The sequence below is a fragment of the Carlito syrichta genome, unplaced genomic scaffold, assembly GCF_000164805.1.
Source record: "Carlito syrichta isolate Samal-C Ts95f unplaced genomic scaffold, Tarsius_syrichta-2.0.1 Scaffold303456, whole genome shotgun sequence".
NCBI classification, from domain to species: domain Eukaryota; kingdom Metazoa; phylum Chordata; class Mammalia; order Primates; family Tarsiidae; genus Carlito; species Carlito syrichta.
Genome location: NW_007247552.1, coordinates 27,098 through 44,510, shown reverse-complemented (window position 1 = coordinate 44,510; position 17,413 = coordinate 27,098). Strand labels below are relative to the sequence as shown.

General features: G+C 34.6%; 1 protein-coding gene across 1 annotated transcript in view; it reads left to right on the top strand.

Annotated features, from left to right (window-relative positions):
* CFAP47 (cilia and flagella associated protein 47) overlaps positions 1–17,413 on the top strand; it is a gene marked incomplete at its 3' end in the record, with an annotated part of 181,213 nt that overhangs the window by 141,821 nt on the left and 21,979 nt on the right. Inside the window, exons 27-29 of the mRNA XM_008058584.2 lie at positions 13,189–13,289; positions 14,662–14,808; positions 15,961–16,189. Coding sequence (XP_008056775.2) covers positions 13,189–13,289; positions 14,662–14,808; positions 15,961–16,189 — 477 coding nt within the window. The remainder of the gene's footprint in view (positions 1–13,188; positions 13,290–14,661; positions 14,809–15,960; positions 16,190–17,413) is intronic.

The following is a 17,413-nucleotide window of genomic DNA, read 5'->3' as shown; positions in this document are numbered from 1 at the left end:
TGGAACTCCTAGCAGTTGGATGCTACCCTGGGATCTTTTAGTACAGCCTTCTTTATTTCATCTTTCTCAAACCCTCCCTGGCCACCCAGTTCACCTATTTGTAAAAATGAACTGATATATCAAGAAATTACCTCAGCTGAATTATGGTATTTGATTACAATACTTTGCTAGAGAAACATGCATTTAAATAACAAAACGGAATGCACACTCAACAATTCAAACAATGTAAACTTTCAAAAATGTCATTAGTAGTTAACTGCTCTACTTTTCAATCCCACACACATGATATATTAAAAATGTGGCATCTTTTTATATACAAGTATATGCAATTATATGTACGTGTGTACACAGATATATACGTGTACACAGAAATATGGATTACATTTAAGATAATGCAATACGCCTATTCATCTGTGATTTACACTCCACATCTGTCATGCAACAGAATGGATTGGGGGTTCAGTCTGGAATTTGTGGGATAGCTTTATCATTTTTAGAACATAGCTTTGAAGTAGCTTTCTGGTGTTGTTATCTCCAAGCTAATAGGATATGAGGCAGCAAGTACAGGACAAAAATCTTTAAGGAAATGTCATAGAACATGCACTCATCACGTTTGTAATGTGTCATTCATTCCATCTTAGTCCCATGGACACATCTCGATGCATGTATGTGTTCCTGTATGTCTATGGGTCTTGCTGCCTCTTGGGAAGGGGATTCTATTTCTGTAAAGAAGAGAAGAAAAATGGACTTTTGTGGAAAGCAGACACTGCCCCAAGTAATAAGAGTTCCTTTTCCTTTTCAGTACTTCTAATATTGTGTTAAATTGTAAGGTTTTTAATTTTCTGTAAACCTCCTTTTGTGTTCTAATTACATTTTATGTAATCTGGCCATTCGGGCCAGCGCAGATTTAGGTTTTTTCACCAGAAGTTCCATAAGACCCACAAGGTCCTAAACATTGATGCCCATTTTCCACCAGCAGTGGATTCTTGTGTAGTTGTTTCATCAGAATCTCTGTGAGAAAGGGTGGCATGACTGAATGCTGACCCCAACTTTCCTGAATTTTCCTTTGGCTGCCCAGATATGGTCTCTCTTTTGTGTTTGTATTGAGTGCTTGGATTTGTTTTCAAACATACCCTTACTTCTTGGTTTGGCCATTCTGCATTTCAAATTCCTACAAACAAGAATATTGACAATGTTGATCTGCTATTAATAAAAAGGGAGTTTGTTCAAATATGTAATGGTGTTGTATATTGGATTTTGCTCCACTGACCACTGAATTCTGCTTCTTGCTGTGATGTGAGGTGAAATTTTAGTTGGCAAAGGAAGCAGATGGTAAGAAAGGTTGAGCCTATACATGTAGTCCGTGAAAGTGGGTTGCCTTAAAGAATGTTCACTTGAAGAATGTCTATGGCTGCTGATTATTATCTTGGTTTGGGAATAATGTGGGGAAATATTGGTGCTAAAATTTCTGATCTTTAACTTCCAGCATTGATTCCACATTTGCAAAGAAATTTCTAATCATTTCTAAATTCGTACTAAGCGGAAAGACTATACATTTTAATTTTCACCTACTACAGCAATATGAGTCTGAGGGCATTTGACATACAAGTTACTTGTTTGATCATTTTTTGAGAATGTTTTGAAAATTGATTTCTTTTTTCTTGAAAGAAAATAGATAAAGCCATATAAAATGAATTTGATATTTTAATAAATTATTGTAAAGTAAGTGCTCTTGTATCTAAATCTTCTGTGCATCTCTTATAAGTCAGAACCTGGTGGAATTTATGTAGTCATTAGTTCTCTATAACTATTATTCTCTGTAATTCTGGGTGTTTCACACTAGGTAGGTGATATTCAAACTTATTCTTTATGCTTGTGGAGTGTGTTACTAGAAGTCAAAACGCATTTACTTTAAGTTAAAAAGAAAATCAGAATATGTACAACCGAATTAATCTTTTTCTGTTTAAAAATTTCTATTCAACTTAAAACTAACTTTACTACTTCCATTTTCATTTAATTATTTTTATTAAGTCCATTGAACTATCTTCTTTTAATGTCCCTAATTTTATGTAATTTTGCTATTTAAATTTCTTTGACCTTTACCTGCAGCCTGAACATTCTCAGTTTTCCAACTAAATAGGAACCAAAAAATGCTTTAATAAAAATATTTCGGGATTTCATCAGACTACTTAAAATTCATTTTTAATACTTGGATTTTATTTAAAGATGAATATTATTATAAAGAAACTTGGAAGAGTTATTAAAGCTCTTACTTTCAAAATAAAAGTATTGTCTACTTGCATTAAGTTGGTTCCTCCTTGATAAAACCAAAATTTAAATGCCATAGTGCAACACCTTGGTCATTTGGTATTCAAATAATATGTATTGCAAAAGGTGAGTGATATGTGACATACACAGTGTAGATTGACTAATGAATAAGGGCAGGCTATGAAGAAAACTGACTCAAAATGGCGTTTCACATCCATAGTCAATAGAATTCCAAATAGTTCCTCAAGAAGCTATACTTTCCAAAGAGTTTCACAAACTTATGAGGATATAAATCCTCAGGTGACCACTCAGTCTCTTCTTACTTAAGCAGGGTTGCTTAAATTGCATATAGACCACCGTGTGTCTCTGTCATAAAATACACCACAAGCACCAAGAGTTTGGAGTTAGCAAATTGTATAGCATGCTATAACAGATGATCATATCAAGTATTAGATTTTCTAATTAAAAAGGTAAGATAAAAGTGAGTTGATGAGGGTGAACTACATGAAACTGCACTTCTTAGATGCCCCTTGATGGGACTTGCTGCCTAGCCATATGGGATGCTGTGTCAGCCAACTGTCTCCTTTTGTCACTTCCTACAGGATCTTTCTCAGCTGCAGCATGCTACCTAGACTTAGGTTACACTCACTAGGAGAGCTTGCATTCCTTAACTTATAGAGGTAGGTTTAGAGGACTGGATAGTTCAGCAAGATGCCTGAAACTTAGATAGGCAATTCAGAGCTCCCACCTTGCATCATTGACCCTGCATAGCTGTTCTACTTCACCCTATTCTTCAATCAGCTTCCTACCCATTCCTTATACAAGTGTTGGATACTAATAAACTTTAACTCCAAACTGTCTGCTTTCATCAAACTTAACCGATAACAATTAAGGATGGAAGGTTATATATGTAGGGCTCCTATTGATGGCTACAAAGTAGTTTTTCTAGTACCACAAATGAGGATCTCAGTCTCCTTCCATCTATTCACTCATGTTGAAGTTTAGTTTATGTGCTATGTGTCTGCAATTAAGGGGCTTCTAGCTCTATGGAACAGGTTAGATATTTACGTGCAAGGTAATTATGATAAGAAGTAAAGAGACAAGTAAATGAGTTATCCCAGGTTGATTCTGTGAAGTGCAGAATTAGAGTAGCGGTAGTTAGAATGAAAAGAAAACTGTGAATGAGAATGTAGTGATTTTGATGGAATAAATATCAGGATGGGGTGATTGATAGCAATGTCAGACATCAACAATCCTGTGAAATAAAAAAAGAATAAAAAGGCAGCACATATGCATGTAAATTGAGTGTCATCCCTTCACAAATCAGTCTTTGTAGCTTGCACTAGTTAATTTTGTGTAATTGAATATTTTTAAACTTTTATTTGTGCATAAAATTTGTGCATATCCCAGCAGTTGCCAACCATTTTGGCATCAGGTAACATTTTGGCATCTTCTTGGAACAGAAGCTTTCCATGGACCAGAGTTGGTGGTTGGTTTCAGAATGATACAAGCACATAACATTTATTGTGCATTTTATTTCTATTATTATTACATTGCAGTACATAATGAAATAATTATTCAACTCATCATGAAATTATATATAAAAAAGGCACAGAAGGAAATGGAAATAAGATCATGGGAGGACCACACATGGACTAAAGTAGGTGTTGGATCCAGACTTAAAGTCTGCCACTCAATGCAGCTATACAAGTGAAGTACTCAACTCACTTGCCACTCACTGATAGGATGTTGATATGAGTCTGCAAGCAATTGATTTATTATGGTCTCTGTGCAGTCAAACCTCATTGCTAAAGTTAATCTGTATTTGCAGCTGCTCCCCAGCACTAACATCACCACCTCAGCTCTACCTCAGATCATCAGGCATTAGATTCTCATAAAAAGTGTACAACCTAGATCCCTCACATATGCAATTCACGACAGGGTTTGCACTCCTATGAAAATCTAATGCTGCTGCTTAGGTGGTAATGCTAGTGATGGGGAGCAACTGTAAATACAGAGGAAGCTTTGCTCACTTGCCTGCTGCTCACCTCCTGCTCTGTGGTCAAGTTCCTAACAGGCCACAGATCATAGCCCAGGGCTTGAGAACCCATGCTATATCCTTCTAATCTTCCAAATATAGACCTTGTCATTAGTAAAATGCCAAACTTTCTAAGTCAATTTATTGACATTGCCATGCAAATTAATAATGTTTTTTATTTTTTTGATGCCTCTCTTTCCTCCCACCTTCACCCTCTGTTTTTCTCTTGGCAACTGTTTACTTCAAGCCTATTACATCTTAAAGGTTTTATTTTCCAGTGTCTAAGTCTAGAAGCAAATGTTAGCTTCGTAATCTTAATAACGTTTTAAGTAACTGTGAGAGTCTATCTCCAACTATATGAACATGGGTGTTTGTAGATATTGGAATCTGACATTTTTTAGGAGTTTGCTTTCCTATTACTACTAGATAAGTCTACATTAAAAAAAGCATCAGTGACAGGAAGTTGGATTTATTTATTGCATGCAGAAATGCAAATTGTACTTCAAAATTCTACTTCAGGGCTTGAAATGATACCTGTCTTTCATGCACTCTGAATGATCTTCATCTCAGTCTTGTATAAAATATGGGATAATAGTGTGATCTATTTTAGACTATATTCAAGCTGAAGAGCAGTGATTTTATACTACTCAATTACTGCACACTGTTAATGTCAAACCATTTGCTAGCCTCTCTACATGAGAGTACTTACATTTTTCTGTTTTTTGAGAAAACATTACTAAAAGTAATTAAATTCAGCAAGAGTTTAAAGTAAAATTTAATTTAACTACCTCTTAGAGCATATGCTGGCATTAGTAAATCCATTTTTAAAGACATATGTTGAAAAAATATTTATCAGACTGTTTGGTGTGCATATATACCCTCAGTACCTTTGTAAGAGTCTGCAACTTAAAAATTGAAAACTGTTTTTTATAAATGATATAAACCTACCAACATTTTTATCCTTCCAAGTGTGTTACTAATAATGTGGAGTTATATTTTGGGACAAAACAATGTGGAGTTATATTTTGGGACAAAACAAAATTAGAACAAAACAATGTAATAAAAATAAAGTTTATGTTTTCCTATCATTGACCTTACACCCAATGATGACATTATGAAAGAAATCATCTGGTTTTGGAATATTAAATGAGATAAGAGTATTTTATGTTGTACTTAGTATATGGTAGTTCCTGATTGACTTTTTTCCTTCCCTTTTGAGCAATTTTTCTATTACCAGTGACTCCTTCAGCTGACTCCACCGCAGCAACCATATTCCTTTTGAAAGTGATGCCAAGGCATCACCTAACTTTCCAAGCCCCTGTGGTCATTTCATCATGTTCTAGTTGATCTCTTTTAACGGCACCCTTGCTTAGGTGTTAATATTTAATCTTCAAGCTACTAATTCATAATCAATAAGAGTTCTTCTGGGTTGTACTGCGCTAACTAATGAGAATGCTTTTTTTTTGAGTCAGGGTCTCACTCTCTTGCCCAGGCTGGAGTGCAGTGGCATACTCACAGCCACTGCACCTTGACATGCTGGACTCAGGCAATCCTTCCACCTCAGCCTTCTAAGTAGCTGGAACTACAGGCCTGTGCCGCTACACCCAGCTAATTTATTTTTTTTTTAATTTATTGTAGAGAAGAGTTGTGCCATGTTGGTCTGATCTCGAAACTGTGGACTCAGGCAGTCCTCTTGCCTCCACTTCCCAAAGTGCTGGGATTACAGGTGTGGGGCCACTGCACCTGGCTAGAGAATGCATATTTCATAGTGGGACTTCAGACCATTGGCTAGATGGTTGGGGAAATAATTTTATTTATTTATTTATTTATTTATTTATTTATTTATTTATTTATTTATTTATTTATTTTTATTTAATTATTTTTGAGTTGGAGTCTCACTCTGTCGCCCAAACTGGAGTGCAGTGGCCGCTCCCGGCCAACGCAGCCTCGACCTGCTGGGCTCCGGCTATCCTTTGGCCTCAGTCTTCCGAGTAGCCAGAATTACAGGCGTGCGCTACCACGCCCGGCTAATTTTTTGATTTATTGTAGAGATGAGGTCTCGCCTGCCCAGGCGGGTCTCGAACCCGTGGGCTCAGGCAGTCCACTCACCTCAGCCTCCCAAAGGCGTGGGATTATAGGCTGAGCCACCGAGCCTGGCTTGGGAAATAATTTTAATAAGAAGTTCTATCAGAGGAACTTTCATCATGACACAGAGTTAATGGCTTTCAACTTTTAATGCCAGCTTTGACCCTAGTTTGTGTCATTGTCTGTTTGTGAAGCAAACAAACAAAAAAACCTTATTTGGAATAGACTTATTCCGTTGTTTCAAAGTATAGCTATTTCTTTTTGTTGTTGTTATGTTCATTTAAAAGTATATTCTTCAATCTCCTAGGAGACATAAGGAAAATTACCTAGTCTATGTTTAGTCTATATTTTAGCTAGATTATAGCTGTTTTATAAAGTAAAGTAAGCAAAGTATGCTACACTTTTTAAGGAACAATTTAATAAAAATGAGCATATTGTTTTATTTGAGTACATATCATCACAGGGGAGTTTAAGTGTTTGGTTCCATCAAGTTAATCCATATAATGTATCTAATAGCTAGTGCTTGTGCTCCAAATTTTGTGGAATTAATTTTCAAGTATGTAAACATGCAAACAGCAGAATAGTTTGCAATTCACATGTCTTAGAAATCATTTTTCTTTATTGGGCATTATTGCACTGATTGCTTTACAGAACAAGGCATAGTATTTAGCAATTCTACTCTGGGGTAAGACAATGTCGTTTACTATGTTAAAGTAATCTCTTTCTGATTAAAGTTTATATTTGTCCTGTGTATTTTTGGAATATAGTAAATTTAAATTCATTCATGATAACATAAAAAAACTTAAGATTTATATATTAATGTACAGATCTATGTGTACACACAGATGTGTCATCTATGGTTTGGATATGGTTTGTTGGGCTTCACTAAATTTTATGTTGAAACTTGATCCTCGAAATTGGAGGTGGAGCCTTATGGGAGGGGTTTGGGTCATGGGTTTGAGTCCTTCACGAATGACTTGGTGCTGTCCTTGAGGTAATGAGTGAGTTCTTTCTCTATTAGTTTCCGTGAGAGTTTCCATAACAGCTGATTGTGAAAAAACAGTCTGACACTTCCCACCCCTCTCACTTCCTTCCTCTCATCATATGATCTACACACGCTGACTCCCCTCCAGCTTCTGCCATGAATGAAAGTAGCCTGAGTCCCTCATCAGAAGCAGATGTTGGCACCATGCTTCTTGTACAAACTGCAAAACTGTGAGCCAAGCAAACCTCTTTCTTATATATTTTCTAGCCCCAGGTATTCCTCTCTGGCAACACAAATAGACTAAAACAATGCCCGTGTATGGTTGTGTGTGTGTATAATTTCTCTAAACATAACATATGTCAGAGGTGATAAATTTTACTTTTTTCTACAATCCTGGAAATCCATTTTAAACTGCATTAGCAGCTAGAGTATATTCTTGTAGAAACACCGAATTGAAAATAAAACATATATTGATGTATATTAATCCCAGTTAATTTAAAATTGTGGAACTTGGCCCTAAAGAGAGATTTTTGAGATTTCAAAAATGGATTACATATGTTATAAGATCATTTCCAGATAATACAGCATACCTATAATGAAAAAACTTAATATACACTTATAGAATTGTCAAATGGACATATATTTCTATACTTGATAAATATCTATGGATCTCTCATGTGATCTAAAGAAGATTTCTCTGCCCTTACCTTACTCTGCTATGATGCAAATTGATGAAAGACATTCATATATGAAACATACTTCCATGGACTTAGGCAGATTTAAATCAACTTAAAATCTATTTTAGGGCACTAAATTAGTTCATAGCACATATTTTCTAGAATTATTAATGTTCATAAATAACAATGTCTTGATGGGATTCAGATAGCGTATTATGGGTTATTGCAATGCCCAGAAAAGTAGCTATAATCTTATTTCCTTTCCCACACATTCAGATAAGGATATTGGAAAATTAAAAAGTGACTATCACATTGGGACTGAGTTCGAAAGACAAGAAATTTTTCGAGTCTGTTTTGATCTGTTAAAAGTAAATAAATATAAACTTTGTAACTTTATTACTGGCTAACAAAATGACGTATTTTGTGATCCAGAGATTCTTGAATCTGGCAACATCATGGATGAACTCTACTGTTATAAATATACATAAGAGCACCAAAATTAAAATGTCCTTATCCTACTAATCGATTTAACTAACATAAAAGTACTAGCTATAGTAAGCATTAAATATTTTAAAATATATCAATGAATTTGTGTGTTTGTGTGTGTGTGTGTGTGAGTAAAGTTACATGTGAAATATTTCTCTAGCACTTATTGAAATTGAGAAATATTGTGAATAGGTATGGATAAACAACATCAGACAGGTTGCTCAAGAAAGTTCATTTTTTTGTAATAAAGTTCCCTGAAGCAAATATACTCATCCAAAATTATTCCTTTAGTTGTAAGTCTTTACTTAAATACCATATGAATACTACAAGCACTTGTTTTTGATAGTGATCATAGTGGTAGTAGGTCACAATGCAGAGAATTTTCAAAGGGCTGATTCAGCATCTTTTCTCCTCCTCCTGTTTCTCACTTTATTCCACCTTATAAACAGCAATATGAAGTACTAATTTAAAGCAGTGTTAGCAATAACTTCTTATTTTAACCTTTCATAACTACTGTTTATTTTAGCAGCATGTAATTTTTTTCTAGCTGCCTTGTAGCGAAAGGTTTGGCCAGACAACCATAGTAAGACTAGAGAGGATATTTCCATAAACCTGGAGGCTTCCTCCTTCTTATTCTTCCCATCTCTCTGCGAATTAAAAGCATGTTCAGTAAGACTGCTTTCAGAATATAGGATCTGCCTTGCAGTAATACAGATAGGTGCAGAACCTTAGTAAAGATTATAAATATAAAATAGTATCATTATAATTCTCATGGTGTTGACATATTTTTGACAGGACATCCCAGTATTTTATATGCTATTGGAAAGTGATAAAATACTGTAATTACTAAGTCATTTATCATGGAGATTTAACATAAACCTTCAAAGTTTCATCCCTAAAAAAATTTAGGCAGACAAGCATAAAAGTCTCTTATCTTCACTAATGATGGAGAAAGGATTAAAGATACGTGATTAGAGTATTAATTATTCCCCAGCTAATGACCAGAGAGATAAATGATGAGACTTTCCACACTGTATTTAATGAATTATATATGGTCATCATGCCACTTAATATCGAAAAATGAAAGGTTGGTGTGGAATGGGATATATACACAGTCTAAACATTTCATCCACAGATTACTTATTAATTGCCAAGAGAGAAATATCCAAGAGAGTCAAATCCATACAGATAGAAAGTAGATTCGCTGTTTCTAGAGGCTAGTGGGAGGGGTGAATAGGGAATGGATGCTAATGGGTAAAGAGTTTCATTTAAGGGTGATGAAATATTCTAAAATTAAAAAGTAGTGATGGTTGTACAACTTTGTGACTGTATTTTTTAAAAACCACTGAATTGTACATATTAAGAATATAAATTTAATGATATGTTAATTCTATTTTTAAGTGCTGCTATAAAAATAAATGCAGACATCTGGTCAACATCACATAACCAAATGACCAAACTCAGTATCACTAATAGTGGGAAACGTAGTCATAAATAGTACAAGTCCGTTTCCATCACTTCCATCAACATCCACATCATATCATCAACTCTGTTGATACTAGGAATGTCCATTCTAATTTCAGCCAAGTAGAAACATTTTAAATCACTCATGGCTGAAGGATGCTTTTTAAATCGCAGAATAGAATTGAAACCCACAATGACAGAGTGTCTTTTCATATCATTGTTACTGTAATCCTGAATATTTTTAGAGTACATTCTCTACCACTAATGGTTTCTGTCTGTAGGCAATGGCATAGGGAATCCATAAATATTACCATTGTTCCCTGATAAGGTTCCACAAATTGCTCTATTTTCCAGATTTTTTTTTTTTTTTTGAGTTTGAGTCTCACTTTGTCACCGTGGCTGGAGTGCAATGGCACTGTCAAGGTTCACTGCAATCTCAACCTCCTGGGCTCAGCCTATCTTTCTGCCTCAGCCTTCGGAGTAGATGGAACTACAGATGAGCCACCATGCCTGGCTAATTTATTTTTTAAAGTTTTTTGTAGAGATAGCATTTTGCTATGTTGCCTAGGTTGGTCTTGAACTCCTGGGCTCAGGCAATTCTCCCTCTTTGACATCCCAAAATGCTGAAATTACAGATGTAAGCCACTGCTCCCTGCCCAGAAATATTTTTATTAAACTGTATGTTAGTATTACCAACTGCAAGTCCCTTTTAGTATATTATTATATTAGTATTACCAACTGCAAGTTCCTTTTCTGTTTTAATGTATTCTTAATAATATAAATGAGTGAAGTGTCCATATTCCCATGCTGTATAACTTGTAAACTTTCTGTATTATGGACTCCATGGACAAATATGGTCAAGTCAATTTTATGCATGTTTGTTATTCTTTACCCGAAGAAACATGAAATTAAATGTTATCACCTTCAACAAACTTGTTTTCCAAAAGAAAAACAGTATTAGCGTATTTATTTCCATTTCATTCTTGGAATAACAGTTATTTTCATTCTTATTTTCATGAGTTTCTTATCATTTTGGAAATATTTCAAATGATAGTATTTTTTTGTTGTTCATTTCATGGTTATCTTAAGTAGCATTGTCCACAAGCTGACTTTTACATGAGGATTCAAAGATATGTGATTTATTAAAGAAATTTTCCCAGGAAAAAACAAGTAAGGGAATAGAGGAAGCAGAACAGGGTATCAATCACCCCAAATCAATCCAACATTTAAGTCAAAGTCTCCTTCTTAGCCTAACTCCATAGGGTTTTCCAGAACTGAAATGACACTGCAGTTTTTGTTCTGATTGAGGCAAGGGAGCTGGACTTTGAAACTTCCACACCACACAGATATTGGCTATGGGGGACATAAACTCTATAGGGGCATAAACTCTGTGGGAGACATAAACCTATGGGACATAAACTCCCAGGTCCTTCTGGCTTTGAGCAGCTCATGTAGCCCAAGGATAGTTCTCTGAAGCAGATTACAGGTACCTCAGAATACCCAGAGGATAGGAACACAACAAAAGTGTATGACATCACAGTAGATAGGGCAGGAGGGCAGAGATTCTACAACATTTGCTAGAGTACTCTTTCATTCTCTTTCTTTCTATAAGCACTTTTAAAACAAAAATAACATGTTTGCTTCTATGATTGCAATGATGGTGTCTGTGGGTAAATTATGTTATTTAATCTAAAATATTATTGATTAAATATAACTGGTCAGTTAATGAAACTTTGATTGATCACTATGTTTAGCATAAATACACAATATATATAAGTACTGATTTATGCTACCAAGGAAATTTAAGTTTCATTTTAAGAAGGACATCATATGGAAAAAATTACATATAAATAAAAAATTTAATTCAAACAAGGCAACCTGATGTATGTGCTTAGGATCTATAAAAACAGAATGATTAGGGGTTGTTAAACAACATAATGTTGAGTATGTGTATTTTGCATAAAATTTTAATAAATATCAATTGAAAGAAAAAAGGGAATACACGCCTTATTAAAAAATATATGCAGAACTGAGGTGGCAGTCATTCCATTTCATGTAACATATGCTTGCCTTTAAAGTACCTGATGATTCCTTGTATGTCAGCTATGAACGTTTTCTTAGCTTCATCTCATTCTATATTTTACTTACAGTTAGTTGGATTATAACATGGGATTTTGGCATTTAACCTTGGCCAGTGACCATAAACTAGATGAAAAGGCTAATATGATAGATGGCTAATTTAACAGTGAAATTTTCTTGATATACTATGATGCAGAGCTGAAACTAATAAGGCGATATTACATTGGTATAGATATAAACTGTAGCACTATTTTAAAAATCAATTACCCAAGAATAGAGTTGTTAGATAAGGTAGGCAGACCCAATAGAGTTTAAGAGTGTTTTATGGTTGGTAAAAAACAATAAGAAAATTTCACAATACTTCCATAAAATAGGGTATGTAGGTTACAGAAGGCAATAGTACTTTGTACTGCTTGAATAGCTTTTGCTGTATTACTTTCAATTCTCAGTCACATGTAAAGAAGGACAAATACAAAACAAAAGGTTATCTAAAGAAATTAGACTAGTATATAAAAAATTTGGAGAACTTGCAGTAGAAAGAATCTTTTAATATTCTAACTAGTTGAAATTTAAGAAAGAGAAAACTTAGAGAAAATATAAAGGCTATATTTAAATATCTGAAGGACTATATTGGGATTCAGATTGTAGATTTTGTTCTAAAAATTAAAACAGAATTTCTGAAGTTACAGTTTTCCAGATATGAAATGGACTGTTTCTGTGCTGAGAGTGTCACCCCGGTAGTGTCTCCCTAGAGTCATCCAAGGCTAGATATCATTTGTTAGGGGTTCTATAAGAGAATGTAAATAAATTGACTATGAGATCCCTTCAACTCTAAAATTTCCCAAATCTGTATTTTTAAACAGTTACAAGTTGTTTTCTATAGCACGCTTGGCAGTGAAATGTACAGCCTCTGTTAAAATCTATAAAAGTAAATATTTTAAAGCCATTAAGATAGATAGAGTAGGTGGTTAACAAAAAGAAGTAGAAAGAATCATGATGAATAATTCATGTCTTCATCATTAAAGGCGTCTGGGATACTTAAATTTCATTGCATTTACTGCATCTGAAAATTTTATTTTATTAAAATACAATATTTTCACTTTTAGGTTTTCACTTCCAGTTACTGCAACAGCAGAAAACTGCATTCTTACTATTTATCCATATATGGCAATTCATCTGGATAAGCAAAAAATTATTTTAAAGAATGGTAAGCTATATATGACTGATTTCTCTCTAACTCTCACTATGTAGGTTCTTGTTATTTAAAGCCAATATCTAGAAATAAAGTGAATTTAAAATTAGCAAATGTTGGGCAACCTCCTTGGGTCCCCTCCCATTGTGGGAACTTTTCTGTCCTCAAAAAATCCTGCTTTCAGCTGGGCTCGGTGGCTTAACCTGTAATTCCAGAGCTCAGAGACTTTGGTTTCATTTTAGGAGTAAACGCATTTTTCCTATTTATTTTAAAGCTGTGAGGTACAGTTCAGGAATAGGTATACAAGTGGTCATTGTACAGGTAAAGTTTGGGCCTCCCTTTGGTCTCCACTTCACCTGAGTTGAGATCAGGTACCCTTATTGGTCTCCACTTCACCTGGTTTGAGATCAGGTACCCTTATTGATGTTATGTCCCTTCCCCCACCTCCCCCCAGCAGTATCCTGCTACTGCCAATCCCTTTCTTATAGTAGTATGGTAAATGTTCAGGGTCTGCTTATGAGTGAGGACATGTGATACTCAGATCTTTGTTTCTGTGATAGATCACCGAGTATTATAGATTCTAAATCCATCAAAGTTGCTGCGAAGTCCATATGTTTGTCCTTCTTTATGGCTGTGAACACACCTTTTTCAAAGAATTTGTATAACAAACCCACACTTTAACTTGTCGGGAGTAGTGGTTCCAAACTTTCAAATCAGATTTTTCTAACTGCACAGGCTGTGCTTTCCTGACAGAATTACAGAATGAATATATGTAAGTTACATGCTTTGATGCCTACCCATAGGTCACATCTACTTGTTTGCCTGGTCAGTATTACCTCTGGTTGGGCTCTGGTTCACACTGTGGCAAACTCTAATGTATATACAGCAACTCTAACTGGAATAGAAATTGGAATCTGTGCAAAATTGGCATCAGATCATAGCCAAGCTGGGATATTATTATGGAGAATTAACTAGGAAGAAATTACTTTTGTTGGTGACTCTTTTTTGAATATCTTATATTGAATATCACTTATAATAAGTCCAATTTTTGGTGTAGAAACATTTAAAATGTTTTACATATTCTTGTTTATGCTAAAGTTGAGCATTGTTCATTGTCCAATAACTTTGATATAGTATAGCAATTGCCTTGCCAAGTAAATTTATTCAATTTAGAAAACCATATTATCTTTTATGTTTTTTCTTCTTCTTTGACATGTTACTTGTGTGTATAATAGATGTTTAGACTCTCTTACTTTGTTATAGATAGATTGATTTATTAGTTGATTGAATAATTGGTTGGTTGGTTGATTGATTGTGGTGAAATAATGTGATAGTGAAACCTTTAAGTGCTTCTTTGACTTACTATGACCCGACCTGTCATTTGTAGATAAGGATGGAAGTCCTGTGAAGACAAGAGACAGCGTTTTGCTTCCCTACCAGGATGCTAAATCACCTTCTCCTCCTTCAATTAAAAAGACATCCACTGCTACTAAATTTAATGATGCTGAATCTGAAAGGGGAAACTTATATATTGGTATGTGGCAAATATATAGTATATCTCCTAAACATAGTCCATGCCATAATATGCATGATGTCATTTAATTTAAAAGTTAGACTTTTTCAGGTAGCAAGAAATTCATTAAGAAGATCTTGAATTATTAGTCTTAAGTGGGTCATCTGTTTTGAGAGTTCTTATCAGTGTTCAATAGCAGAGGTTCTTGAATGTTCTTGGTTCACAGCACCCTTAGTGTCTCAGTAAGTATTTTTTCCTAGGCCAAGATATGTACCATATAGCTCCATTTATTTAGTGCATTGGTACAATAATCTAAGTGTAGTGCTTATGTGTTATTCAACAGTTGTTGTGGTTATATTTAACTAAAATGTTAAATTTACTGTGATGCTCCTGTGACTTCCCAATGCTCTCTGTCCACACTTTGGCAATTCCAGAACTAAGAGCTTGTCTGCTCACTACCTAGCTTTAACCACAGTTTCCTATATTAGAAAGAAGTGAGCACAGACAAATGGGAGTTTCATTCTATTATTTGCAATCTATTGTTTAGATATTCCTATCTGTGGATATGAGTAATATTGAACATTTTCCTTTTTATTGAATAGACTAAACCAAATTAAATTTTGTGAGATTTTTGGTGAGTATGTGTTTGTGCCATTATACAGGCATATTTTGTTTTTTGGGAGGAAGATAAAATCATTTTATAATCTTGAATATGTTCTTAGTCAAGAATTTTGGATTTTATTAAAGTACTTGATGTGGATAGAAAGTTATTTTGGATGTAAAATCATATTTTGTTTCTATATTTTTTTCAGCTGAGGTTTAATTTTATCTAATAAGTGATGCTGAAGAATTGTCAATACATTTTACTTATGTAATTAAAAATGAAAGATTCCACTTCTGTGGATGCTTTTTCAAACCAATATGGCAAGAATAAAATGTAACCATTTATTTGTTGAAATTCATCTGTTTTTAAAACATTTCTGTTGGGTATTTGAAAATAAATATATTTTCATTGTTTATTTTAAGATACATTAAATTTACTTAAAGCTTCTTTGAGAGCATAAAATAATTTGTAGAATGGGTTTATTTGTCTACATACAAATGATAAGAACTGACAGAATATTTTACTAAGTGGTGAAGTAACCCTTTTTAACAAACAAATGTGAATTTTAGGAATGGAAATAATATTTGAAAATTTGCACTTGGATGAAAGTGAAACATCAATGGAAAATGATGGGTCTACAGAAAAGGAGGAGAAAAATGAACAATTATTTTCTCCTGAAGAAGGAACAGAGGCATACAACTTCTTTCAGAAGGTTGTAAATGCAGCTCAGACCTGGTTCAGTCTCTTTGGTTGGCCTGAAGGACCTCATTCTCTTTCTATTCCGGAGACTATAAGAAGGTGACAGTTACATACTTCTCTAAATTCCTGGCTTTGTATCACATCATAAATTATATTTATTTGGATCAGTCTAAGGGAAACATGACATTAAGTAATTTATTTTAAACTGCTAAATTATGAGGGGTTTATTAAGAACAGTAAAAAGATGTAAATATAAAATTTTTAGTATACATGTCCTTTAAAACTTCTTCTAAACACCTGATGGTGTTAGGCAAGTACTGAAAATCTCTGTACCTCAGTTTCCTCGTCTGTGAAATAAGAAATGGCAAACCATGCGTAGGAAAACTGTTTTAAACCTGAAAAGTTTGGGAACTATACATTTCTGTGCAAATAGACTATCAGCCCTAGATGTATATTATGGTTAGATAGACAGATAATGGAACAGAGAGGGCTCACTTTTCTTTGATATGATCTCTTCTTTGACATTACATTTACCTCTCATCTTTCATATATTGTTTTATTACTCAGCATGTTTAAAATATTTAAACTGCTTTGGTTATGTTCAGTCACTTAATTCTGTTGCTAATTTAAACAGTTTAGGCCCTCACTTTTTATAATGTTGTTGTTGTAGTGGGTTCTCACAGCTTTTCTACCTGTTTTCTCAAAAGGTACTGGGCTACATTTAGAATTTCTGCATTGTATTCAAAAGTAAGTTAGGTTAGCCGAGCTCGGTGGCTGAGCCTGTAATCCCACACCTTGGGAGGCTGAGGTGAGTGGATTGCCTGAGCCCGCGGGCTCGAGACCCGCCTGGACTACTTGGCGAGACCTCATCTCTACAATAAATCAAAAAATTAGCCGGGTGTGGTAGCGCTCACCTGTAGTTCCAGCTACTTGGAAGGCTGAGGCGGAAGGATTGCAGGAGCCCAGCAGGTTGAGGCTGCGGTGACTGGGAGCAGCCACTGCACTCACTCCAGTCTGGGCAACAGAGTGAGACACCAACTCAAAAAAAAAAAAAAAAGTAAGTTAGGTTAAACTAAGTCTATAGTTTTTCTATATGGTATCTTTTTGAGTTTTTTTAAATTAATAGGACAATTTCAGCATCCTGGAATGAATTGGCTAATATTTCATCTTTGTCCCTTCTCTAGGAAAATTAATGTAGCAGATACCCTAAAAATTTACATTTTCATTATAAAATTATCTGTCTCTAGATAATGTTTTAGAGAATTATTCTGTTAAAACTATTCAGAAGCCGGGCTCGGTGGCTCAGCCTGTAATCCTGCGCCT